Source organism: Chiroxiphia lanceolata, chromosome 4 (assembly GCF_009829145.1).
Source record: "Chiroxiphia lanceolata isolate bChiLan1 chromosome 4, bChiLan1.pri, whole genome shotgun sequence".
Lineage (NCBI taxonomy): Eukaryota > Metazoa > Chordata > Aves > Passeriformes > Pipridae > Chiroxiphia > Chiroxiphia lanceolata.
Window position 1 is genome coordinate 43,244,845 of NC_045640.1, and position 27,176 is coordinate 43,272,020.

The 27,176-nt window shown below is 38.0% G+C and overlaps 1 protein-coding gene across 2 annotated transcripts; it reads left to right on the forward strand.

Moving 5' to 3' along the window:
• The first annotated feature begins 150 nt into the window (after positions 1–150).
• On the forward strand, positions 151–20,710 carry GASK1B (golgi associated kinase 1B). 2 transcript variants are annotated; one of them, XM_032686722.1, is made up of 5 exons: positions 151–3,417; positions 4,006–5,290; positions 12,193–12,407; positions 16,232–16,458; positions 16,749–20,710. In XM_032686722.1, exons 2-5 carry the CDS (start codon positions 4,294–4,296, stop codon positions 16,954–16,956), a joined length of 1,647 nt encoding a protein of 548 aa, XP_032542613.1. In that variant the 5' UTR covers positions 151–3,417; positions 4,006–4,293; the 3' UTR covers positions 16,957–20,710. The 2 variants fall into 2 exon arrangements, with proteins under 2 accessions (XP_032542613.1, XP_032542614.1); XM_032686723.1 differs by having other exon boundaries at positions 152–247.
• The last annotated feature ends 6,466 nt before the right edge of the window (positions 20,711–27,176 follow it).

Here is a 27,176-nt window from a genome sequence, read left to right on the forward strand (position 1 = left end):
CCAGCAACACAGCCATGGTTCAAAGATGGGACTGTTCCCACAGGGGATAGCGTGGTCTCCTTAAAGGTCCTCTCTTGCTCCTAAGGCCTCCCTGACTGCTGGGGGGCTTCCATGGGGCTGGGGGCTCACAGGCACCTGCTGAGGGGGGCAGGCATGTCAGGGAAGGCAGGAACATTTCAAGGCCACGCAGCAGCCTGTGGTGCACAGCAAGGCAAGGAAAGCCCCCAGGCTGGTCAGAGCATCCAGGGTTTGTTCTCTTAAGCACAAAAATTACCACCAGTTGCTCTGGAAGCCCCTGTGTTGTTTGGCAACCAAAATCAAGTAGGGAAAAAACCTTTTATATGCTGTCAAGAAGAGATTTTTGCAGATTTCCCTGTAAGGATTTGATCCAAACCAGCTAAAGCACAGACTATTAGTCAGCATGTTTAGTCATGAAGCAAACATTTCTCTCTGTACTGTTGAAGTACAGTTACCAGATGGCAGCCCAAATTGATCCCCTTACAAACACAGCATGAGCCTTCTAAAGTAATGCTTCATATTTTGCAAATCAAATCTGCATTTTCCATAATAAGAATTTATAGCTTTTCTCTGGAGAATAAGCTCTCATTCCCTTGGATCCAGTAAAGCTAGGAATGCACCATTTATCAGTCACTTTAACATAAATGTCTGTACATGTGTCATTTAGAGCTGAACTGCAGAACGTCTCTATGGAAACAGTTTAGCTATAGTGCATCCAAGAGGAACAAATGTAGCCCGGAAAAAATAGAATTCTAAAGGCAGTGCAAGTATATGTGTTATATTATGTTATTTAGAAGAAAAGTATTAAGAACAATATTAATCTTTCATGTTGAATTGCCTGCACATAGAAAGCAAGAACACATTAAGGAGCCTAGTCTGTGACTGCATCGTTTCAGGTATCCAGGGATAAAGACAAGTCAGGATGCAGGAGCTTGTGCCTGGTGGTCATTGATACAGTCTACCTGTCTCCTGCAGATTGACCATAGGCTGTTGGCTAGGAAGGCTGCCAGCAGTGCAGGCCACCAGCTGTTTCAGAGTCTGTAGCTTGTCCAGCATGATCTGCAGCACCCTGGGTCACACTTCTTCCCATCAATACGGGTTGATCTGGTTTCCTCTACAAATGCATTTATAGGTGGGGATGAATTTCCGAGATTAAACCAAAACCAAACCAAAAAAGCAAAACAAAAAGAAGGGGGAGGGGGAGAAAATAATTGCAAATATTCAGTTCTTTTATTCATTTATATTTGCAAAGTACACCTAGGACTGTGAAGGACTAGAAAATACTTCTTAAATTCCCCTCTTCCATCTATTGCTATTTTCCTATATTAGTTCTTATATTTCTGTGTTCCTAACCTTAGGAAGGGATAACACTGACCATGAAATATAGGTATATGAAAAAATTACATAAAAAGCTGAGTTTAATGGATGCAAATGACAGTATCTCAGTTTAGAGCAAAGAACAAATACAGAATCTAATGGACATTACAGGCTAAATATAGGTAGGCAAAGTGAAATAACATAGGCTGGAATTTGGTCAGACAATAACCATGTTCAGACTATTCTATCTAAAAATTTGTCTTGCATATTTTATGACCACAGAGGAAGTACTGTTTTAGCTCAGTAGTGCCCTTTAGTGACTTGTTCCAGCTTTGGTCTAGAATAATTCCAGAAAGAAGAATACGACCCACCTGAACAATGAATATTTTTTTTTTTTCCTGAAACACGAAGAAATGTTTGTTTTCCAAACAAGTCCATAGTCATTCTAGCCTTAATTATTTTGTGGTATTTAGTAGGGTGCTGGAGCTGTACACCACAAGAGCTGAAAAAAACCCCAAAAAAGTCACTTGATATTTTAGCTTTTAAATGTCCAAAATTAGAGCAAATATCTGCTAAATTAACAAGATACTGTATTCCATTTTGTTGAATTTCTACCACCATCTATTCCAAAGAATGTACTGGTGCATGAGAAAGCCTCAAAAAACCCCTCGGCAGTCAATACTGTACATCAGCGGTTACACCACGTTATGATTTCAAGTTTGCAAATGAAACGAGGAAGGAAGAACAATTCTCCATATCCATTTATAATTTCGTCCAGATAATCTTTAAAGAATTGCAGTAGGAAGATTTTACAGATTCCAAAATTTCTATTTCAGAGACATGTTATAGCATAGGAAAGCTGTTAGTAACTGGAATGTACCATGATTTGGCGCTGCTTGGTTGTAATGGACAGGCCACAGTGCTGAGTACATGCAAGAACAGGGTATTTGGAAACAATTGTTGCAGTGTGATGCATTTCTGACTCAAGCAACTTGTCTGGAGCTTTTCGAATTGATTTTCTTTGCTTGGGATGTATCCCATCAGTCACATTTGAACTAAAAAATAAAAAAGGGAGAAGAACTGAAGTGGATGGAGAGATTTCTTACAACCCTAATTCCTCCAAAAACTCAGATTTGGATAAAGGAGATGATATGAAGGCTCTTTCACTGGTAATGGGCATGGATGCTGAAATTTTAACTTGATAGTACATATTTAGACAGAAACGTAAAGAAAAGTTACGGCTTGTGAAAAAATCCACTCACGAAGTTTTATAAATTCAGATTGGACCAATATGGAACATAAACTAATTCCTTAATTGTGTATTCCCCTTTCCTATTAACTGTGGAGAATATCTCCATTAGCTTGAATTACAGTGAACATATAAATTTTATTATTTTGTATTTTGACTAGGCAAGGAGACAGAAATCAGAGCTTTGCTAGTGTCTTGCTGCTTAAGGGGGCGCAGGCTCTTAACTTCTGTCTGCCGCAACTTTCTCAGCTGTGTAGTGATTAGGCTACGCCACGCTTTGGAAAGCACAAATAGGAAACACTGCTGAGCTGTTTAGTAGCATATAAATAGAATTTAAAAATTCCCTATCTGTTTTTAATTTCTCGTCACAAGAATATATGATTCCCGAAAGTTCTAAAATCCAGGGGGCAGGGGATATTTTAAATTAAAAAGTTCAGTAAACAAACCTAAACGTGGAAGAGAGAATTTCTTCAGTACATTTGCATGCAGTGCACTAGAGGGCCCTCAGGAGTTAGAAATGGATGGAATGCACTTTTGGAAGGCATATACTTCACAGAACTTTTCATTACAGAATTTAAAATAGAAGTTGCTGTGGTTTTGTGTGTGTGTGTTGTTTTTTTTTTTTTTTTAATAACGTGAAGTTCATGTAAGTTTATAGCAGTTCATATGCAAACCACCTCTCAGTAAAGTTAGCTTCCAAATTGTACTTAGCTTGCAGTGAAATACCTAAATGTGAACCATACTTAAAACTGAAATATGTGCTAGACGCCAGCTCAGTTACTTTTATTGACCTAAGGAGTTTACCAGAACAAAGGATGTGTCAAGCTGAATAGGTAAGAAATTTTATTTTTATAGCAATATACATACAATGTGCACTTATTCTATCTTTGTTTTTTTGGAAAGAGGTATCAGCCACTGTCATTTCATTTTCAAACTATAGCTAGATACTTTTTATAGCTTCAGAAGTGTGAAGAGAATTAACCATCTTTCATTTTTAATGTGTGTTTATGAATTATGTGAATTATATTCATGTCAACTAGGGAAATTTGGCAATGCTAATATATTTTTATGTTAATGAATATGTGCATATTTAACTACTACAGTTACTGGTGTTAATATTTGGATAATTTACAACATTTCCATAACCTAAGGTTTAGTGAAAACTTTATCTCATAAGAAAAAGATAATAATCTGAGTTTGACAAGCTTTTCTTCTAATGCTGTAATACACCCAGCTGAGATTACAAATTGAGCCTATATTTAATGATTTTTGTGTTTAATTTATACTGTAATGAGAAAGTGTATCTTGACAAATTTCTACATGCATACTGTCTCATCTGGAACTTTTTTCCCTGGAAAATATAGAACCACAGATGCCACATGTGAGTAATGAAATGAAATGTTACTGTTTTCTTTTTGCAGTTTGTAAAGGATATACATCAGATCTTTTAGACTACAAGTCAGTAAACTTTGCTTACGCAGCTGGCTCCATTCATTCTCTGAAACCAATCACTTTCCCTGTGGTGGCTGATAAGAATTTAACAGCTTGAGAAGGTGGAGTGTCAGCATCCTTAGTGTTAACCACTTTCCCAGGCATATCAGTAGCCTCTGTCCATCACCCATGCTGGAAGCTAGTTGGAAAACAAGAAATAGAAATTGGGGAAGGAAAATCATGCATCATCATCCTGGCTGTAATGCACTGAAGACTTTATGCTGTTTTCATCATGTGGATTCACCAGAGAAATGACCACCTTTGATCAGCAAAGTAAAATCAAAAACTTGTTTATTTGCTGCCTGTGCCCCTCGCGGGTGTTGAGGCTCTGGACTTGCAGGCGCCCAAGGACAAGGAGGAATCTGCTTGTGGGCACCGCCTGTGTGATCTACCTGGGATTCCTTGTCAGTCAGGTTGGTCATGTTTTACCCCAGCACAAAGGAGGACATCAAAAGATCAGTTCCAGAAGTCTCCAAGATGCAGCCCAAACTCCTTTTCTGGGCATCCCACTGGATGGCACCCTGTCACCACCCAATTTCCAGGAACCCCAGCTGGGTAGCAATGGGACCTTGCTGCCACCCAATGTAGTTTATATCACCCTGCGGTCCAAGCGCAGCAAGCCTGCCAATATCAGAGGCACAGTGAAGCCAAAGCGCAGGAAGAAAAATGCAACACCTTTGTCCTACGGGCAACATTTTCCAAAAGCCACTTTTATGGGTCTGGAAGAGGCCTTTGCCCAACAGCCAGGGAGGACCATGCATGCCGCGGGCACAATGGGAGCAGCAGTAGCTCTGGAGGCGAGAAAGTACCAGCTGGATGAACACAGACATAGAGGAATGGCAATCGGGGAGAGGGGTCACTGGAGACCTGGGATGATTTCTGGAGCTGTGAAGGCACAGCCCCAGCCTGAGGAAAGCAATATCAGGATTTACAGTGAGAGCTCTCCCTCGTGGATGAGCAAAAATGACATCCTAAACATGCGAATGCTGGCAGATTCTCCGATAGAGAGCATCCAAGAAGTACCTTCACACAAAGCAGTCCTGGTAGTGTTTGCAGGAGGTCCCAGCACCACAGGAACTGCTTGTGATCAAGGACACTGTGGGATTGTCAAAAGACCCATCGACATGAGCGAAGTGTTTGCCTTTCATTTGGATAGGATCTTGGGGCTAAACAGGAGCTTACCTTCTGTAAGCAGGAGATCAGAGTTCTTCCAAGGTAACACATTCCTATGGTTTTCAGCTTGCAGGTGGGGCGCAGATGTTTCCTTTCCCCTCCCATGTTAGCCATGGGGCAGCAGCCACCACCTTTAACTCCCGAGAGCCCAAGAGCTAACCCTGTTGGTAGAGGGAAATAAAGCTGGTGTAACTTCTGCAGTGCAGTTATCCTGTCCAAAGGATGCAGTACCCCAAAGTTTAGGTCAAATACCATTGAGTTGTTGAGGGCAGTAACAGTTTCTCTTACATGAGAATCTGGAATGAGAAAAAAGAGAGAGTGTAATCTGTAGGTTGCATGAAATTGTAGAAACTGCCTGAAATGAAACTGGTGAAAGAGGTTCCGAAATACTCCATGATTCAGTGGGTATTTCTGATGTTTTTTAAAAAAAGTTTTCTCATCTTTTAGAATTGATTTCAATCAAATACTGTTGAAACTGGGCACAAAAATTCATCTCTTAGGTGGTAGGAAAGAGGGGTTGTATTTAGGCAGATAATCTACTCAGAGAGGTAGGGAACTTACTTGCAGAAGCTTGAATTTACTTCTATGGTACTAATCCCCTTGGGAGCTGAAAATTTTTTAAAAAGTGCTTCCCTCTCCTCTGGTACTTAAAAACCAAATAAACTACATGTCAGTGGATCTTGCTGTACATTTTGAGGTTAACTACACACATCTATATATTATCCAAAGAAATGTGCACAGTAAATATCTCAATATGGCTGTTACATGATTGGCATAGACTTTTCAATTAAAAATTTGATTTCTAACCTTTAGTGAAATTAAAGGTAAGTTTCAGACATGTAATGTGAGTTAGAAGTCTACTTTTAACATAGCTACCTTCTTAAATATATTTTCAGCATAACTGCTATTTTTGTACAGTCACAAATCACAGTCCAAAAGGACTATGTTGCATTTTAATGAATCACTGCAAAAGTAGCTAGCTATGTTTTTGCTGTTCATTTCTTGCTGCTGAAATTAGCTTATACCAAATACTTTTATATCAGTCTGCATTTCTTAAAAAGAAAAGTAATGCAAGAATGACTTTGTAAAGTCTGTCAGCAGGAAGACAATCCGGTGATGTCCAGTTTCTTCCTGCTTTGTAAACCTTCCCTTTGGCAGCCTGTGCAACAATGTGAATGAATCTCTAGGAACAACAGCTTAGAGGCTTCTGAATATTATTCGTAATTGCAGAACATGGAAGATACATTATGCCTATTTTATTTTTAGGAACAACATCTATTGCTATAGAGCTGTCCTAAGGCATTAAGGTAGCTCGGTTGGAGGAACTCTGCATAGTGTGGCTGTGGAGATGACAGACTGCAAAGCTTGGAAAACTGCTGTTAGGCTAATTGTGCATTGTGTTGCTCATTGTCTGTCACCTTACGGTATGTTTTAGACTGTCTGTGACAGAGTGTGTTGTTCTGCCCTCTTTAATTTTCTCTTCCTCATAACTGGCTATGTTCCTATTGCAAGAGGAGGGTTGCTAGGTGATGAGAAGAGAAATAACATTATTTTGGTCTCACTTCATTTTTTCCAGCTAAAAGCTGAACAGAGCATTTGGAACAGTGATTGTACCTTGTCTCTCACCATTTCTTTAGCCTGGAAATATGCTGGAGCTCAGATGCCTAATAACTACTTGAGCTCTTTACTATTGATGTGCTTGTGTTGGGCATAATCTGAGAACATCTGTGTTAAGCAAATGAGCAAAAATATATTCTTAAAAATAATATGAACAATTAGCTCATTTCTATGACCCATATGCATTTCAGTTAAGATTAGGTGGGCATTGTAAAGTTTTTTACAGAGTGGCTTTTGTAAAATAGTTATTCACATGGGAAAGCAAGTAATGCAGGATTAAAGACTGTGCATGTGTGTATGAATGTACACTATTTCTGGGCTGACACATCTCTCTCCCTGACACATCCCGTTTGCTTGCCCCAGTTGTGATGTGATCTAACAAGACATGTTTGATGTAGCATTAAAATCTTAAAAAATGGGCTTTTCAAAACTGTCATTCATTTTGTCAAAAGCAGTTTCAAAGAACTGCTTAGTGAATCCCTCTACAGGTTCTGTCTCCCTTATTCTCATAAATCTGCCTCTGATTTTTTGTCTAAAGTCTATCAAAACACTGTACTCAAGTCCCCTGTCTGCTACCCTCACCTACCCTACTTAATTGTCAGAGCTTTTAAGTGTTAACTGAATGTTTTTATCATTTGTCTAATTTTTCTATCATGGATGGAAAAATCAGGTATGATAACTGTCTCATATTTTTGCGATGCATTTTCTGAACATAAATGCCTGGGAAGTACAGGTAGGAAAAGCCCCTTTGAGTTTAGCGTAACAGTCTAAAAGAGCATGATTTTGGCCATACACAAGCAGTCATTCTTTCCTCCCATTGCTACCTACAAGTTGTGAAAAATGTTGAGAGCTCCAAAACATCTATAAACAAAGAAGGACAAGCCTGTAAAACAACAAGAAATAATCATAAAATTGTGTCTATTGGAGACAATGGAGTCGGAATCTTATATGTCTGAGTTTGGGGATGGTCACATTAATACCACAGTAATGAAAATCTTTATTATTTCATAACCCTAATCTGAGGAACAGAGGAGACATAAGGGACGTTGCTTGGTGTTGCAGCCCTATGTTAATTACCTTTGCACAGAAGCTAAGTAAAATGACTGCACGTGTTGCCTCTAGCTCAGCAATCGAATTTTCAGGGTAGGACGATGGCAGTGCTTGTTAGGGCTTCAGCTACAACAGGACTAACATGAGCTGGAGCAGGGTTGCTTCTCTGTTGCAGCTGACAGCTGTAAGGATAGCACTCTGGTTCCTTGGATCATAGCAACAAGGCAGAGCTCTTTATTCAGCTTTTGGTACTATATATAATTATATTTTGGTACTATATATAATAATACTATATATTATTATTGCTCAGCACCACTTGCTGAGGGACTGAACTACTGCATGCTGTCGACTACCTGTATTCCCCTCTGACTTTCTGATAACCTAAGTTTGGTTAAATATGTTTTATTCTGTGCTGAAAAGAACAGAAACAGGTGTACTCAATTCAGCTTAATTTTTTTTTAGCTAAAGATCAAACCCACTATTTGTCCAGAACCTCTTTCTTTTTGTCACCCCCAAACATGCAAGAAACTCTTCCTTTGAATAACACCTTTCATGTTTGCATGATTTAGTGCAAACAGCTGAATGATGTGATAGATAGCTTCACTGGTTGCACTTGTCATTTTGCTTTACTGGCCTCTACATGATGATAAATGGAGCCATAAGCTTTTCCTTGTTGTACCCTGTGTTATCAGACTGTCCTTGCCATCTCATCAAAAGTTATGCAAAAGCATAACATATTATGAATCACTAATGTCAGGGCAAAGAATAAAACCCCAACCCAAGACTGCTTTATGCATGCAGGGTACTCTAAAATACTTCCCTATAGTGCTGTACCTCTCAGAGGGGTAAGAGAATATTTCCAATATTCTGTTGGGTAGAGAAGTTTGTGAATAAGCAGCAATGCAGTCCATAGTCTAGAGAGCAACTAATGCACATTTCATGCATTCCTTAATACTGACATCTATATGAGCGCAGGACAAAAACATTGCAATGAGTTGCACAGGGAAGAAAGAAAAATAAATGGCCTAAATTCTGTCTGATTTCTGCTTCTGTCCCTTATATTTTCCCTCAGAATTTAAACTCTCAAAATCAAGTAATGATCTGTATGTCAGTCCCTCCCATTTTCTACACTAAATTGCCCTCTCCTTCAAATTGCCCTCTCCTGTGTGAGCAGCTAAACCGCTCCTTGCAAATGTGGCAGTGGTAAGCTGTACTGCCTTATAGTGAACAATGATGAGTTTGAGAAAGGGCTTTAGCTACCTCATGAATGGTTTTCTGATTTTAGTGTTGCTGTTATGGGGCATGTTTGAAATTATTTTCTTTTAAGAAAGTTAGAAAAAATGCTGTAGCTGCAAGTTAGAGCACAAGATGAGAGTGATATTTGCAAGAGCAAAATGTGATGAAGAAGAATGCAGACTATTTTTGAAGTGATATGGAGTGTGGATATCTAAGATGATGCCTATATTGAAGAAGGCATGCAGTGATAAATTACTTAGCTGCATGTGAAGCAGTTTGAGTACCTTGAGGTAGTCTAGTCTCAGCAGCCTGAGGTTTCATCTGTGTTAGCTTATTCAACTTAGCAAAGACATTTTAGAAATATTTTGATATTCAAAGATGCGTATGATTTACTAGGAAGCTGGTTTCAACATGAGTTCTGAAAAATCTTTCCTATAGAATTTTGAAAATTGCCTTTGGATGGTTAGGTAGATATACAGATCTAAAGTGGCAGATGAAAGTAAAATGAAACCATTGAGCTTTGGGGGAGATTCAGTGCAATGCAGCTGCAGCAAAAGAAAAGCAGCAGCCCTTGGTGTTAATATATAAAGCTGACTAGGAAAGAAGGACATACAGAATACACTGGACTTATTCTGAAGTGTACTCAACCTTCTCAGTTTTGGCTGTAGGTCTCTTCACTATTCAGGTGACTTTAACCCCATCCTCACAAGGTTTGAATCAGAAGAGCTCCACTTATTTCATTATGGTCATGCCAATTCATGCAGCTGTGAATCAGACCCCTTATCTGCTTTCATTCGGAATCTTCATGTTTTTCCCGCAAGTGTCAAAAATCAGAGTAACAGCTCTTTATTGAAGCTGCTGTTTCATATTCCTGTAATTCAATTTATATTACAGAGTTGAAAGATTTTATTTTGGCTCATCTTTTCTACCCCCATTTCCTCTGAAATGCAAACATTTCCTGCATTTAACCTAAGTCTTTTAAAAATGTTTTTGTATCTTAGTGGAAACTGGCAAGATATTATTAATATTTTTCAAGTATTTATATTACTATTGTTTATCATGTCCTTTTTGGGTAGACAGGAGATGTTTGTTTTGTTAGAAGATTGTTTATGTATTTGGTTTGTGGAAAAATTCATGAATAGTTACATAAGCTGTTACTGGAGATATAAAAATAATAGATCAAGCTTGGTCCTGAAGAAAGCAATCCTTTTTTTGTGACAATTTCCAATGCTTATATAGACTTTCTCCAACTCTCTGGGAAAAGAAGCCTAGCCAATAGTTGACCTAACTTGGCTAAAGTCATCTTCAGTGTAGATAATGGAGCCAGAGCAAGAGAGATGGAGAAATGTGTAAGATTTCCCAAATTAGTTACCTAAATACTTATTCAGGAACCTCAGTAGAGGAGAAGCCTGATTTTCAGGAGAGATTGATGTTCCTAATAGAAGAACACGCTCTGTGTTCTAAGAAAGCATTGGACGACTGGGAAGGAAGTTAAAGTGGTGCTGAAGCTGCATGTTGGTTTAGGTTGGCTTGTCTTGGCTTGGGAAGGACTACCTTGTATGTGCAAGCCGTGGCAGAGAGAAGATCAAGTACATTTTGGTTTTGGAAAGGAATTAGTTTTTCTCTTGGGCTTGATTGCATGCAGGGCCTCTCATGCTTTTTTGATGAACACAAGATGGAACTTTACATATGTTTCAGTGCTAGGTATGGGCAAAGATAGTTTCTCACTTGTTGTTTTAGACCAGTCAGCATCCTTTGAACAAGTTCCTCCATTCAGCTGTATGGAGATAGTTTTTCACAGTCCTGGCTGCTTACAAGTGGAACATTCACATCAGCAGCTTGGACCTTTTGCCTCCATGTGAGTTTCTGAAAGCTTTTTTTCAAATCTGTCTCTGTCTCCATGGGCATGTGGAAGACAAAGAGACCGTTTAGGCTGCCTTTAACTATGCAGTAAATTGTGCAATAGTGTAGACTTTAAGTTCGTTGACCTTCAAGATGAATATGAATAATTTTTAAAGCTTTATATGTGTTCGAGCACTTGTTATTTAGTAAACAGCAGCTTTGCAGATAAATGGTTCTTCCTCTCTGTACCAAGACATATTTTGGTCTTTTGTCTACGCACTCAAAAATGTAAAGAATTTCTTTGTTTTAATGTGTGTACAAGCCACAGTCAGTCATGGGTCCTTGACAGTTTAAGGCAGCAGTAGCATTGCATCAACAATAAAAGGAGAGTTCCACTTTCCCAAGAAGATAGATACATTTGTTACTTGACATTTCATGAAATATATTTGCCAGTTCTTATACTGAGAAAGCTCATTTTAAATTCTTTGATGAGGTTTCTTCTCACTGGGAATTCTGAACACTTGAGTTCACCAAAGAGAACTCCCTTTTGTCTGTTTCAGGGAAGAGCAGAATATTCTTTACACAGAGGAACTAAAGAATTTGGCCAAAATATCTGCTATACAAAACAGATCTCATCTCTAGGTAAAAACCCCAAACTTGTCAAGGTGTTTATTCATGCTAAACTCACACATTCTAGTATTCTCATATATCTTTTCAGAGCTCTGAAGGCATAAATACTTAAGGTCTAAAATACTAAAGATAATAAAATAAACCCACTTTGAGTATAGAATTTGCAGTGTTTCTATATCCATTATGCAGAAAGAAACCCCTTTGACATGTTTTCAGCTCTTAAAAATCAGCAGTTCACTGGAATCAGAGGGAAATTACATTGTTGATTCAGAGTGTAGGCTCTTAATTTACCTAGAAACTTCGTAATAGTTTAGTTTAGTATATGATTTTGTACAATAATTTCTTGCTTCAAATAGGAAAAGCCTTCTGTCCACTGAAGGCATTTATACCTATGCTTTTGTTCCTGTGGTGGCTGGTGTTGGATGTAGAATAAGACCACATTGACCAAAGGATGTCAAGTTATTAGTCCCTGGCTGTTTTTCCTACCAGATCTGTAAAATGTCTAAAGAAAAGTCAAATAAGACTGACAGTATTGCACTATACTAATGATGTTTTTTTTCTTTTTTCAGGTGGTCAAGCCTGTCCTGTTATTCTCTGGGATTCCTCACTGAGTCCAACAGATAATAGTACCCATTCTTCAGTGAGGTTAACATGGGGACGATATCAGCAGCTGTTGAAGCAGAAATGCTGGCAGAATGGTAAAGTTCCCAAAGCTGAGTGGGGCTGTACTGAAATCCACCATCATGAGTGGTCCAAGATGGCACTTTTCGATTTTCTTCTGCAGGTAAATCGCTTACTGAGCACAACTATCTGCTTCAAAAATCATGTGAGCAAATATAGGATTCTTAGAAAACGTAATTTTAGTCTATTTCATTTTTTTTTTAATGGGAAAGAGATGTATCTGCATAGTTTGAATTTATTTCTGGTTCTTTCTTATGATTAAAATATCCAAAATGCAGTTTATAATCAGGGAAAAAGATCAGGAACATAACTGACTAATTTCCTTTTAAAGAGGAAGCAAAGGATTTTGACTTTTTTTATTTCACCTTGAGACAGGAATACTGTTTCTTCTTCACTCCTTTTTTGTCCAAAAGAAAAAGATCTTGACTATGTTCACAACTGTAAATCTCTGTTTACTGTGTGGTCCTTCTTGCACCTCCCCAGCCCCCAGAGGTAACTGAAGTGGTTTTGGTGAGCTGCAATCTGGATCAAGATAGCTGTAGTTGCCAGTTTTCCTTTTTTTAAAAAGTGTAGCCAGTGACTTAGCCAGGAAGGAGTAGAGCAGCAACTGATGAATGATATAGCTGCTGCTCCTTGATTAAGTACTTCACATGAGCATTAGCTCTCCAATTAACACCAAACGAGGGCGCTGCCCAGTGGTGTAGTGTGTGGCTACACTTACAGCAATTATGTAGTAGAATATTAATACACTACCTGCATTAATATGGCCTGAACTGAATCTCATATCTGGAAGATGATTTTATGGCTTCCTGAGATATGGCACTGCTTTAAGTTGTCCTTAGCTGCCAGATAGGTACAGGTGACTGAGCCTCCTGCAGCACTTACTGGTGTGTTTAAAACTGCATCAAGCGCTAATTTTAAGCACTGTGTTTGGTTTTTCACATAACTTAGTTTTTAATAGGGTGAAATTTCTTGAAATTTAACAATCATGACTTGGCATATGCATAACCTATCCCTGTTCTTCTTAGTCCTGTTAGAGAATGAACTCATGTCTCCAATTTTTTTAGTTATATTTTTTATTTTTTAGTTATATTTTTGCATATTTGTTATGTTAAACAGAGCATTCAATTATTCTCCAAAAATAGATTGCCACTTGTCTAATAACTCCATCTTTAGTCCCATTATGAGCAAGTAATGCTTAGAAATGGGTATAAAGTCATACGTGGATGACGTATGACTTACTGTTGCTAAACAGTACTGTACTGTAGGAATAGTACAGATTATGTCAGAGTTAATGTTTTCATGCCATTATATTCTCATTTAACAGTTTAAAAATTCTTATGAGTTCTGTGTTGATTTCTAATTTTAGGGTCTTCTAAGAAAAGTTTGTGATATTCATAGTAGAGCTCCTATTATCCAGGAGGAGCTGGATCTTAAGATACAAGAGGACTGAACTTTACATGACAAGAAACAAATTACTGTTGTACTAGTAGCTGGTATCAGAGTGATTTATGCCTCTGGTTCCCTACCAGACAAGAACATGCATGCCAGATAGTGAGTGAAAGTGGGCCTTATGGTTATTAAAAACAAAATTTTATCTGGATGCTCTCATACTTAACTTTAAAATTTTTCATCAGTAGAAGAAGACTCTAAAAAAAAAAGCTAAGGAGGGGTTCTGCATTAAAAAAAAATAAATCTGTGCTTCATGAGTCATTCAGAAATAGAGAATAATGGTGAAAAGTATTTTCTGTTAAACATACTTCCCTCAGAAGAATGGGTTTGATTTCTATAATAGGTGTTCCTAATCTCTGGTTTCAAATGCTGTAAAACATAGGAGCAGGGTGAAAAATGCTTATAGTTGACCTTTACTTGCCTTCTGCAAGAACTCAAGCAAAATAAGGACATAAATGTAAAGTTGCTTCTTTAATTTTGGGGGTTTGGACCTCTTATGTACATAAATGTATAACAAAAAACATGCTAAACTATTAAGGTTGCAGCATCAATTCCGGAGTGTCCCATCATAATGGCACTGAAATGAGGGAAGATATTATGAAAAGGCTGTCTGTAAAACATGATCTCCTTGTCTATTTAATGCACATAGTGAAGTGTGGTGCAGATAAATTAGGTCTATACATCAAAGGAGTCTGTCTAGAACAACTCTGCTTCCCTTTTTTACCTTTGGATGAGTTGAATAAGAGTTCCCATGACCTAAACAGTGGAAGCAAGAGAGACTCTACCACCTGCAGATGCTGAATGCTGCTCATGAAAGGAGAAAGAGGCAGAGAAATCTCTTCCTCAGGATTTTCACATTTGAAAATGAACACTTTCAGCAATACTGCTAGCAATAGAACTACATATAAAAAACCCCAACCAACCAAAATTAAACACAAACAAATTCTCAGACTTTCATTTGATGAAATAGGAGGCCTTTTCATTTCAATATGCAACCTAGTTCTACATCAGGTCAAAAGTCCTAACAGTCCATTTCACTGGGATGTCACAAAAATAAAGTTGTAATTTTGGAAGGCTTATGTGAACATTAATGCTTTTGTGCTTAGAGCAGTGTAAAGACTTAGCAGTAAACAAGAAGGAAGGACAGAAAATTGCTTTACCTTTGATAAGGTAAACCTACTCATTCAGCCTTAGATGCTCCAGACCAGACTTCTACTCTCTAATTACCTGTTAGTAGGGACAACTCTGCTCTCTGGGAAGATGAGCTGAAGCCAAGGGCAGCTCTAGGGTAGGTAGGACAGGCAGGGCCAGCAGCAGGAGAGGCAGCCCAGCAGGATGGATAGTGAAAGCCATGGGTCTGATTTATAGTCCAGAGAGCATCAGGCCCAGATAAGGCTGCAAGGCAATTCGAAGACCAGCAAGCATGAACCCCGAGCAGCAACCCAGAAACATCAGGTAGCAGGGCAAGCAGCAGATAACCACCCCTCCCTTCAAAGGGCTCAGAAGAGGGCTGAGGTGCCAGGCCTGAGTTTAAAGGGGGTTCCTGTGCCCAGAGGCAGAGGTGAGGTATGTGGAAGTCCCAGATGAGACTTCTCAGGGCAATTCAGGTTGATTTGTGCACTCAGGGCCCTGGCAATGTTGAGTATTTACTCTCATCTAGTCAACAGGGGTAGAAGCACTTTCAAGGAGTGATTTATCCTTCCTGTATTACATGATTATCCAAAAATGGCATCCATTGCTCTGGATGTACCTCATTCCCTTCATTGTTTATGAAAGGAAAAAGAAATGACTAAGTCAAAAGAGATGTTTAACATTTACACCACTAAAGTTAGACCAGATGTGTGTATTCCTTCCAGCTTAGAGCTGTGTGATGAATAATCGAGGGTTTGCATGGGAAAAAATAACCTAGACCATCATGTCATTAAAGTTTATTCTACAGTGCAACTCAGGGAGGCTACTCTATGATTATAAGTTCACTATTCTTGCATTTTATAGCTTTGGATGGTTTGTTGTGCCCCTTACTAGTCTTTTCAGTTATTTTGTGTACTGTTAGTCTAAGAGATTCCACAAAATGAAGATCCTCTGTGTGTGTCAGACTGTGCTATTTCTATTGTTCTCCAACAGAGAAAATGTAAAAAGAACCCTACAGCCTTCTGAAAAAAAAAAGAATTGTATTCACCATCCTGTTATTTCAGTTACACAGTGGTATTGTTCCATTATTTTCAAAGAATTTCTACTGACATAACAAATCATGGCTATAAAATGGATAAAATACACAGTCTGAGACATTGCTTCTAGCAGTACATGAAGTATGGGGACCAGGTCTTCAATGCCATTTCACTGCTGACTTTAATTATACTTGTCCTGGGCTTGCTTTCCTGTCAACTCTGTTAGTGAGTGATGCCTTACAGTGGCACTTTGCCCCAGGTACTTTGGTATTGTTTTCACTTGGCACTCTGCTGTACTTTGTTTTAGATCTATAATCGACTAGACAGAAACTGCTGTGGATTCAAACCTCTCAAGGAGGATTCCTGCATGCAGCAAGGACTGAAGCTCAGATGTAATGATCAGGATGCTGTTGACCTGACACACATAGTTCAGAGAAGGCATGACCAAAGGCACTTGGCCTTTGTAGACAATAAGGGTTTCTTTGACAGAAATGAGGACAATCTTGACTTCAAAATACTACAAGGAATCAACGAGTAAGTTTTAAGTTAATAATTTTGTGAAAAGATTGATATTTCTTTCCAGTTTGAGTATGAGACTCTTTAGTTACTAGAATAGATATCATTGGTCAAGACATTGACAGGATGTGCCTAAAATGAGTAATCCCACTGCTGTAAAAGATACAGTTAACATGCATAAGGTTAAGCATGCATGGAACATTTGCTGAATTGCAGGGTACAGTCATAGAATTGATTGCTAAAGCACAAAATAAATATTGCAATTCAGAGTAATGGCAAAGCTGATGAATTTCTTCGTTCTTTTCCAGATTCCCTGAATCTGCAGTTTCAGTGCTGAGGAGCCAGCGTTTACGTGAGAAGTTGCTCCAGTCTTTGTTCCTTGACAAAATATACTGGGAGAGCCAAGGAGGCAGAAAAGGAATTGAAAAGCTTATTGATGTAATAGAAAGGAGGTCCAAAATTCTTCTTACTTATATAAATGCACATGGAGCCAAAGTATTGCCCATGAATGAATGAAACAGTCTTGTTTCCATCTGAGAGACAGTCTTTAAAAAATTTTGTATGGGGCAAAAATTGACAGTAAAATTAATTTAATTCATAGAATTATTTAATTTTTTCCTCCAAACTTTCAAGGTTATTTTTAAATAAGAAATCTTACGTGGTTTAAAAGCAATACTTAAATGTCAGCTTCAGCTCAACACAGTGAAGTCTCTTCTATGTCACCAGTGGCATGAAAAATAACCAAATGGTGCAATAAATAATATGCAGTGATATATAGGTACCATGAACACTCCTTCTGTTCAACTGTTTGAAAATTAGTAACAGGATTTTCAGTACATTAGTCTGGATTACTCTTACTTCCCCCATTCAAGTCAGTATAAGTTTTTCTCACAAGTTTAAATGGGACCAGAGATATATAAGCTTAATACATTGATGACAACTGTCATCGTGTCTACTTCCTGAAACATATATACAGGAATTTGTCTTTTATTAGGAATATGAAAATCCCAGTGTTTCCAAGGCTTGTTTTATTTTATTTTGATCTTTTGAAATCTGAGAACCAAATTCAGCTCTTTTAAAGACAGGAGTGCTTGCACTGGACATGAAAGAATTTTAAAAACAGAGAAAAGAGAACATGACTTTAACAATAATAATTATTTTGACAAATACAGTTTTTACCTGTCCAGTATTGTGTACAATTCATCATGAGTCACTCATTACAATGTACTATTTTCAGTGCAAGTTGTTCTGATATTTCCTGGTATTTTCTGTCTATTGATTAACTGGGTATTTCTCACAGAATTGTCCTTTGCTACCACTATTTTTAAAAGTGGCTTTAGCTTTTTGTGAATATGCTGCTGCTACATGTTTTGTTTTTGCAAAATTCTTGACAATATTTTTTGAGAATTATCAAAAAGCAGATCTACTAACAACATGAGTGTTGTTAAACCCAGCACCCAGGAAATGTTTATTCTGTGTGCTCAGCTCTAGCCAGCAGTTCAGGCTCTGGTTTTCCTTTAAGATTGACCACTATGGAGTGACTTGCCCTAGGTGTTCCCAAAGGTAAGGCTGTTAGAGAAAGTTGGATAAGCGCTTCAGATTTCTATCCTCCAGAAATAAAATATCAATTGATTCTACCTGTTTGTTTAGAAAGACTTTTATCATCTTTCTAGAGAAATATCTATCATCTGCTTGCCATGAGATAATGGTAGAAGTTGGATACTTTTGTAGCTACTCTTGTCTTTATGTATAGTAAAAAAATATATGCTGTATAAGATTTTAAAATATTGTTGAAAGTGCTTGTTTAATGTCATTAATGAGAAACTAAAATGTCTCATCACTGTTAGTGCGGATAGGTGAATTTAATGTTTTAAATAACTACAATTCCACTAAAACCAGCTAAAACCAGTTTTCTTCCTTAGTATTGGAAAACCTATTAACAATAATTGTATTACTAAGAGAAATAGATCTCATTATAGACACACTTAAAAATACCTAGTAAAATTTTAAGGGCTTAGCCAGCTAAATAATATTTTATTTTATTTTGTCGGCAAAGAACAGATAAATCTGTTAAAACTCACTAGAACTTAACTATTGCCTTGAAAACACATGTTTTAGAGTGCCTTGGACTTTTTAATAGCACCAAAGTAGAATTTTATAGGATTTTCATCTTACCCCTTTCTTAAAAATGTTGTAACCTATCAGCCAGATAATTTTTTTCACAGATACAAAAATGTTAATTTGGCTTGCACTGTGAACAGAGTCTAGAGAAAGAAGTAATCCTAAGGATCCATTTCACATGGAATTCCTGTTGCAGTGAATTTCACTCTTTGATGACCATCATGATCAATTTGTCTCATTTTCTAGCGTATCTCACAGTTTTCTTCCTGCTAGATATCTGTTCAAATGGATTATCAGACACTGCTGGGAGTGAGAGAAAGGCATGAATCTCAGCTACACTAAACTTAGTAAAGGGCCAAGTGGAAATATGCATGTACCTGATTATGAAAAAAGTCCTATGGGAACTCTGTCTTCTATCTTTTAGACTGCACATCCTGATGCCAAGTCACTTCCTCACTTTGCCCAGTTGTTTTTTTTTCCCCAGAATTGGGTCATTTCCCAAGAAAAGAAGGAAATTGAAAGTAAGGATTTTTCAGGTTGGGTCATTTATTTATATGGTCATAACTCGATGCATTCTTCTCCATTTCTTCTGGATATGGACTAGTGTTTCCCTGAGCATGACACATGCTCTTTTATTTGCCTGGCAGTTCAGTGCCAGTTCTTAAAGCAGCAGTGTAATTGCCTACTAGTAAGAAATTGCCCTGAGGCTGATCTGGACCACTGCCTCTCAGTTGTCGTGAGTTTAAGAGGTCTGAGCAGCCATGATGCTGTGCAGTACTTGAAAATTTGACCAAGCATGAAAAGCATAACTGTAAAAAGCAGAACTTCTGGAGACTTTCCAAGGGCAAAGAAATACTTCTTTCTCTGAAAGTCTGAATTTGTGTCTGGGACAAGGCATTCTGCATGCTGCTCTCATCTTACAATGGTGCATTATTACTACACTATGCCTAGCTGGAGGCTTTGCTGTGTTAACATGCCATATTTCTTATGTGTGCAAACACTCTCATAAGTCTTCAGGTAAGTCAGGAGAGGCTTTGTGAAATTGGACAGTGGGATTGGACTGTAAATTTCTTCTAATTCTCTAATGTTCATAACAAACTCCAAAAAGTGGTTTTTCTCCATAATGTTTATCCTGTTGCTGCGGAGCTTGGTATTTGAATCCAGTGTTGTTAATAATGCAAAGTATGATTGCAATAGTGCTTGTGAGTACATACAAGCCAAGGTCTAGGAGGTTGTTTTATGATAATGAAGAATTCTGTATTTTTTGAGTGCATTTGCATAAAAGCTACAGTAAAAAATACAAAAAAAGCACTTTATTGAGTTTGTTCATTCTCTGCTACTGCATTCAAGATACCTGCTGTCCCTTCAGTAACAGGGGTAAAGTTTATTGGGAAATCAGTTCACTTCCTTTGAAAGCAGCGTGACGTTGGACTGACAGGAACTGCACTGTGGCCTAAATAATATTAACTGACAGGGCAAATCCCAAAGAAGTCTTACTCAACCTGTGGTAATCAATAGAAAGCCAAGAGTCTGTTCTTTAGTCATCTTTGCTGGGCTGTCTTCCATTTCTGGGCATATGGGATCACACAGAGGTTGGTATTGCACATTACTTGGAAGGGTGTAACCAACAGCAACAGTGCAAAACCTGTGGGTAGGAAAAGGCGATTATGTCATTCTTGAATCTGCCTGAAAGCCAGAACCACATGAAATGGAATTACTAAGAAAGTCAAAAGAGTCTGCTGATTTCATAACATTGGGAGACAGAGCTTAAAATAAGTAGCACAGGCACAGATGCCTTAAAATTCCTCGGGAGCCTGCCAGCAAGTTAATACTCTTAAATGTTTCAGAAGCTGAGGACATGAAAACTTCTGTGGAGCACTGTGAGAACAGTTTCCTTCTTTTTTTGGTGTGTGTACTCCATAACATGCTATATTAAAATAATAATAAAAAAGATAAATTCCATGGTTTCAAATGAGCAAATACAGATTTAGGATACGTTAAGAGACAAGGTTTCACTAGCAATTCTGGGAACACTTTCATGTGCATGTGTGTGTATGCAAACACAAACGTACATGTATATATTTATGTACTTAGGCTTGTTCCTATAAAATGGTCAATTTGGCTAATAAAGAGTGAGCTGTTTATGTAATTTAATGTTTACATGTAGAATTGTATTTGTGAGTGTAAGTCAAATTTCGGGTATACACAAGTTGAAGTTTAAACAAAACATTATTATAGATGAAACTTTTGTTCTCAAAGGATTAACTCTTCCCTTGCCAACACATTTATATAATCTTATAAGTTTTTAATTTGCAGGGAAAACCAGCAATATGTTTGTGTCTGAGCTAAACTGCCAGAGTGATATCAACTCAGAGGTTTTTTAAAGTTTTGTACTAGATATTGAATTTCCATTTTATTTTGGAATTTGTGAATTTTAAAAGTCAATTTGTTTATACTTTAATTAATACCAGTAAAAGCGTGTTCACAAGAAATGAATCATTTGAATCTCTACTGCTATTTTCATATAGTGTCTAGGAATATACAAAATAAAAGAATAACTTTGTCAGATTTTCAGTTCAGCTCTCTAAGTTGCAATAACAAAACCATAACACAATAGTTATTGTAATATGTGGATCATTAGTTACTGTTCAGAAAGAATTATGGCCTTGAAGCTGCTTCTTCATAGAAACAATCCAAAACAGATTATAGGGCTCTTTCTGTCGAAATATTTTCTAGCTGTTTACTCGTGAGACTTGCAACTCTTTCTTACTAAGCTGATGCAGTGTATCTGTGAAGCTTCTGGTTACTGAAGCACTGGTATTTACTACCTTCTTTAGCCATTCTGACAGTACCTACTTACATAAACACTGAGCAGAAAAGGCCATGGCCATTTATGATGCCAGAACAGAAGTACTGGTTGGTGACTCGTAAACTTTCTAACACACCATGAGCAAACACAGGAATAGAAGAGAGATACTGAACTCCATGTGGAATAGAGACTCACACAGAGTTAAAGGAGCCTAAGAACTTTTGGCCTCTCAAGTTTACATTATTTGCCATGATCCAAGAGAGGCTAATGGGAAACACAAAGATGCTGAAACATTTTCAAACATTCTCTTTCCCACACAAAGTAATTTGCTTTGTTTTATTAAAAATATTATTTATTTTTGCACATTATTGTGTGCTTCAGGCTAAGTTCTATCAGATACATTGGTATGAATTAATTTCAATTTCACTGAATTATCCCATTTCCAGATAAAACAATTTAAGTCAGTTAGGTTAATCCATGTTCTCAGAGATTGGAGAACTGAACCCTAAGGTTAAAAGGAGATCTTAGGAGACTACCATACAAATAAGGAGAGTTGCCTGAAATGTACCATGGATATAGAACCTGGAATGTAGGTGCTCTAAACAATATCTGTGGGCTGCAAGCAGGATCTACAAGTGTTCTTTGAAGACTATCAACTTGTTCCACCTGTATTTCTGTGTGTCAGGACATTCAAAGGGGACAAGTTCAAGGACAGCATGTTTATATATATGGACTTTGTGAAAATTAGACAAGCTTTTATCCTCTAACATTCCTAATAGAACAATTCTGGATACTGGGGGATATAGAGTAAAGGGGCCACAGATAATGCCCCAAGCTCACGTGCTCACCTCACAATGCCACAGTCCAAGAGTACTATTTGGCTGGGTGGCCCCACTGGTGGTTTTCCAAAAGCAGTTCCATGGATTTTGTTCTTTTGGAAAAGATGAAATGCACAAAAAATGTAGAAACCTTTTTTCCCACTGTGATGCATTGTTTTATCGTGGTATACCAATGCTGTTACTTATTTGACTGAAATAAGTAGCTTTCTCTAAAAATTAGTTCAGTTTCAGTAGTTATTTCCTTTTTAGTCTTTCGCAGTACATTTACTTCTTATTTAATCATTTGGTTTCAGCATTCACTGTTCAAGAACATTATCTCTATTTCCTTCAATGGAAAAACTGGCATGGCATTCCATAGAGGTCTGCTAAGCTGTACAAGCACGCCTTATCAGAGGTATTCTTCAGCTGGCTATGTGAAACACTTTGAGATTTGGATGGAATTTATTAACTGTGTAAAAGCCAGCCTTAGGAAGTGTGAGAATTATGTCTGACAGATGGCAAAAGCTGGTAGTCCAGTGTGCTGCTATGCTCTGGGAATTCTGAAACAACTGCAGGTCAAACATCTTAATTTTCAGATATATGTGGATGTATCACATACCTAAGACAGGGTCTTTTATGGTCACCTGGGGGTTTTTCCTACCTCAGGTCTCCTGAAATAGAAATATGCAATCAAAGAGTAAAAGTGAAAAGTGACTGAAGCATACTCTAAATACAGCTGGGGCATAGTTGCAGTAAACTGGTGATACCCAAACAAAAGCTAGACCTGCCTTATAAAAATATCATCCTGTAGGAAGATGAAAGGAATCATTCTGTTAAATATGACAAGACCTAACTTGAAAAAACTTCATTATGTGAGGAAAATATCTGAGGCTCTTTGTCCGACTTATGCTCAGGACCACATGGTTGTAGCAGATCTTTCCCCAAACTCCCATTCACTCATTCTGCTACTTCTTTTCATGACCGCACGGACAATTCTTCCATCACAGCTCATACAGGTCAGCATCATGGCCTATACCAGGAAGGTTTTTGACTGTTCTGTAAGTTTCAATACCCAGTATACTCCTAAATCTTGCTGATTCTTTCAATGTAATAGGTTTAATTTTTTCTCCCTCTGGGGCTGAACCACTTAAATGAAAAACTCTGAACCTTACCCCTGCAGTTTTTATTTTGCACCTGATCCCTACAGGATTCAAGTCTTTTATGCAGCCGATCAATAGCCGTATGTTTTTCTCTTAGTGATCTCCTACAATGTGAAGCATCAATACCAATAATTTCTCAGATTTCAAATAAAAAAGTAACATCTTTTTTTTCTTACCAGATATTTTTCTTCCATATAATATTCCTGTTATAGCAGATATCACTGCTGCTATTTAGGATTGCAGTTGCAACTTCGATAGATAAATGCTTGGAAAGCATCTCCCAGTTTATTTCATGTGTATCATTATTGGAGCTGAATTTTTGAAAAGGGGGCACAGGTGAGACATAGACTGTTATGAGAAATCTCATAAGCCTAGTTGTTGGCTCTTTTTAATTTATTTTTTTTAGAGTTTGATGTGAAAGAATATGAGATCTGTTATCACATAGGTAATCCACAAATTACTGCTGGCTCCATCTTGACTGATCACTCCTATGGTCCTCATTTCTCCTGCTGTGGATTCCTTTTCTTGTGTGGATTCCTTTTGTAGTTATTCAGGTCCTGCTGCACTTTTAACTAGGAAACTTCTACTACAGGGTTGCTGGTTGAGAAGGCTTTGTAGCTCAAAAGGGAAGGGGAAATAAAAAACCCTATTACCTACACTAAAAATGCAGTATGCTGTTTGCTTAATAATCTTAATAAAAGACTTGGAAAAGTTATGTTATGTTATATACATATACATACACGTATTATGTTTCGGTGCTGTTCTGCCTTTTTCTGACCTTCGGCGGGGAAGATACTTCCCCCAGACCCAGTGAACTGCCTGAGCCATTGCTTCTAAAGTTACTTTCTAACTGAGGTATGAGACTCTTTCTGTCCAGCTGTAGGAGTCACTGTGCTTAGGACTGCAGCTGAAGCCTGGGCTGATTCACAGGATTTATACCCCACTGGGTAGTGCTGATAGTATTGTCGTACTTGCTGCTAGGAAGTGCAATATACCATCAAACCCTGCACTTCTAGTCGCACTTGAATGCTTGCTTGGCTGTATCAGCATGAACTAAGCCAATAAGGCAACTCATGCGACAGAAGCGTTGATGTATTCTGAGAGCCGCAAAAGGTCAAAGAACAAAAGAGATTAAATCCCCATTAAAATCACAGCTTTCCACTTCATTTTGCTTTGCGTGCTTGTATGTTCAAACTTGAACTTGAAATGCTAGTTTGCAAGTAGCTATAATGTGCAAACACAGCTTTTGTCAATTTGTTAGTGTTTGTGTTGCGAAGCAAGAGATCCGAGAGCCAAAGAACAACAGATTAAAGCTTATGCAGTGTCAACACCATACTGGGAAAGAATTCTTACCCTTTATCACAGTCTTATCTGAGTGATAATCTGCGTGGCCATGAAGAGCTGACTCCTATTTTTTGTTACACTGTTGCCTTAGTGCTAAGATTTCTTTGGTTTTCTGCTGTTAGCTTTACCACCCAGTGTATGTATCCTCAGGCTTTCACAATTGCTGTCTTTCCTGCTAAGAAAACAGAACTTACATGTGTTTCAGTACTTCTTGGCACCCCGCCTCCCACATATAGTTAGGGTCAAATTTTCAGCCTATCTGCTTTCCCTGATTTTAAGTATAGGTAATAGTATAATTAGCAAAGAAAAATAAGTATTTTTTTCTCTTTGGTGGGCGATAAGTCCTGCCAAAACCTATGTAAATATGTCTGGTAAGGAGGGACTACAAATGATTAGAGAAAAGTGTACTTCGGAAGTGTAGATCTGAGAATGTGGTCGGATATTCACACAGTTTTGCAAAAACAACTTGTGGAGCTCAATATCATGGCTATTCTACTTTTTAAGGAGTGGATGAACATTAAAGAAAATGAAGAGAATTTCCTTGACCAAAATTTTTTATAAACTACCACCCTCCCTGTCACTATATTGATGACTAAAGCCTGGAAAAGTCCTGCACTTTGGATGACTTTCACTGTGGAATCCAGATAAAAAGAGGCTGTATTTTCTCACGTAGCTGTTTGCAATCTGCTCTCCTCCAGCCTCCATCCCTGGAGGCCACTCTTACAATCTCGTCTTGGAGCCACAATAGGAATGTGTTGCAACCCAGTGTATGGTCAGCTTTGCTAGATTTCTTCCCACTCTTGCATATGTTTCAAGTCCATAATGAAGTCCTCATTGGCGTTAGTGGAAGCAAAGGCTGCATTCTTTAAGGCTCAAAACTGAACCTCCAGTTTCAGGGAAACTTCTGCAATTGTTTCCCATTTCTTGCTTGGCATACAGATGTCACCAAGATCTGTTCAAGCATTCTGGACTGAAACGAAGTATGCATTATGCAACTTTCATATTTTTCAGTGGAAAAAAACTTTTCCTATTTACAGACATTTCTGTAGACCTAAGCCTTTGGTCTTCATATTGAGTTGTGCTTGAAGCCCAGTGGAAGTGGTGTGTCTTTTTCCTAGGGTTGGTGAGCATAATAGAGACCAGAGCTTGATTCCTCTGTGTGTCAGAGATCTACTCTGACGTGAATGTGCTGAGAGCCAGTTGGAATGGGTTCCACAAAAGAAATTCAGAAATCTCATTTCAGAAAACTGTTGTAATGGTTCCTTTACAACTGTAATGGTTCTATCCCCAGTAGAGAGGTGGGTTACCTACATTTGAATACTATTTAACTTCAGAGAATTTCAATCCAGGTACTTTTCAATTCCCAAGTGGGCTCTAACTATTAGGATGCTCTGGAAAAGGACCACTTTGGCCAAGTTTGCAGCTGTTAATTCCCAATGAAAATGGGTGATTTCCTCCAGTTTGCATGTAGACATCCAGCTTTCACCGTATACTTCTGGCTAAATTAGGAGATTGCCCAGTCAGAGTGCTGTGTTTTGTGGTATGTCTCTCACAGCATGAATCACAGGCAAAGAAGGGGCTAATAATATAATTTGGAAAGAAGATAGCTAGTGGAAGATTAGGTAATGGTAGGTTGTATCTATGTACTCTCTCAGTTTACCCAGCTCCTCCCTAAACATTAACAATGTTTAAATACACCCCTGAGCATGATTTCACAAAAATGGAAAATTTGAATTATCCACATTAGTTCTTTATGTGTTCCTAATGTGGTTCTGATTCTCATGTATACTGGTGGTTTTTTAAATAGAGAATTTCTTACAGTAACTTCAGTGTAAGGCTCTTCAGCATGTTTAATGATCCCAAAATATATTCTATACTTGCCAAAATAAGTGCTAACTTCTCAGAAGCACAGTGGATAACAGTGAATTGCTAGATTGGACATGGTGTGATACATCTTTCGATTAACTCCATACAGAAAATCTACCCCTCAGAGACATCCTGTGAATGCTTTCCAAGGGTCTTGCAAGAGCACATGAAATTAACACCTTGCATTCTTATCTGCACATGAAGTTTTCACCTGTGAGACATTTCTTACAAAAGCATGTAGTGATAGAACAAGGGGAAAGGGCTTTAACCTGAAAGATAATATTTTTGAATTAGATATTAGGAAGAAATTCTTCACTGTGAGAGTGGTGAGACACTGGACCGGGTTGTCCAGAGGAATTGTGGATGCCCCATCCCTGGAAGTATTCAAAGCTAGGTTGGATGGGGCTTTGATCAGTTTGGTCTAGTGCAAGATGTCCCTGCTTATAGCAGGAGGTTTGGAACTACATGACCTTTAAAGTCCCTTCCCAAGTCATTCTATGATTCTCTGAATCCAAGCATTCTATACATTTTGCAAATACAGTTCAGAGTTGCTTTTCGTTTAAACAAATTTGGCAGCTTCCTTTGTAGAAGGATATGATAAATTAGAAATTGCAAATG

Bases quoted from the DNA above. Each gene is read 5' to 3' on its own strand.
- GASK1B (XM_032686722.1), top strand. From the start codon at position 4,294: ATGCTGTTTTCATCATGTGGATTCACCAGAGAAATGACCACCTTTGAT. The intron at 5,291-12,192 runs GTAACACATTCC...TTCTTTTTTCAG, and splicing joins GAGATCAGAGTTCTTCCAAG to GTGGTCAAGCCTGTCCTGTT. The intron at 12,408-16,231 runs GTAAATCGCTTA...ACTTTGTTTTAG, and splicing joins TTTTCGATTTTCTTCTGCAG to ATCTATAATCGACTAGACAG.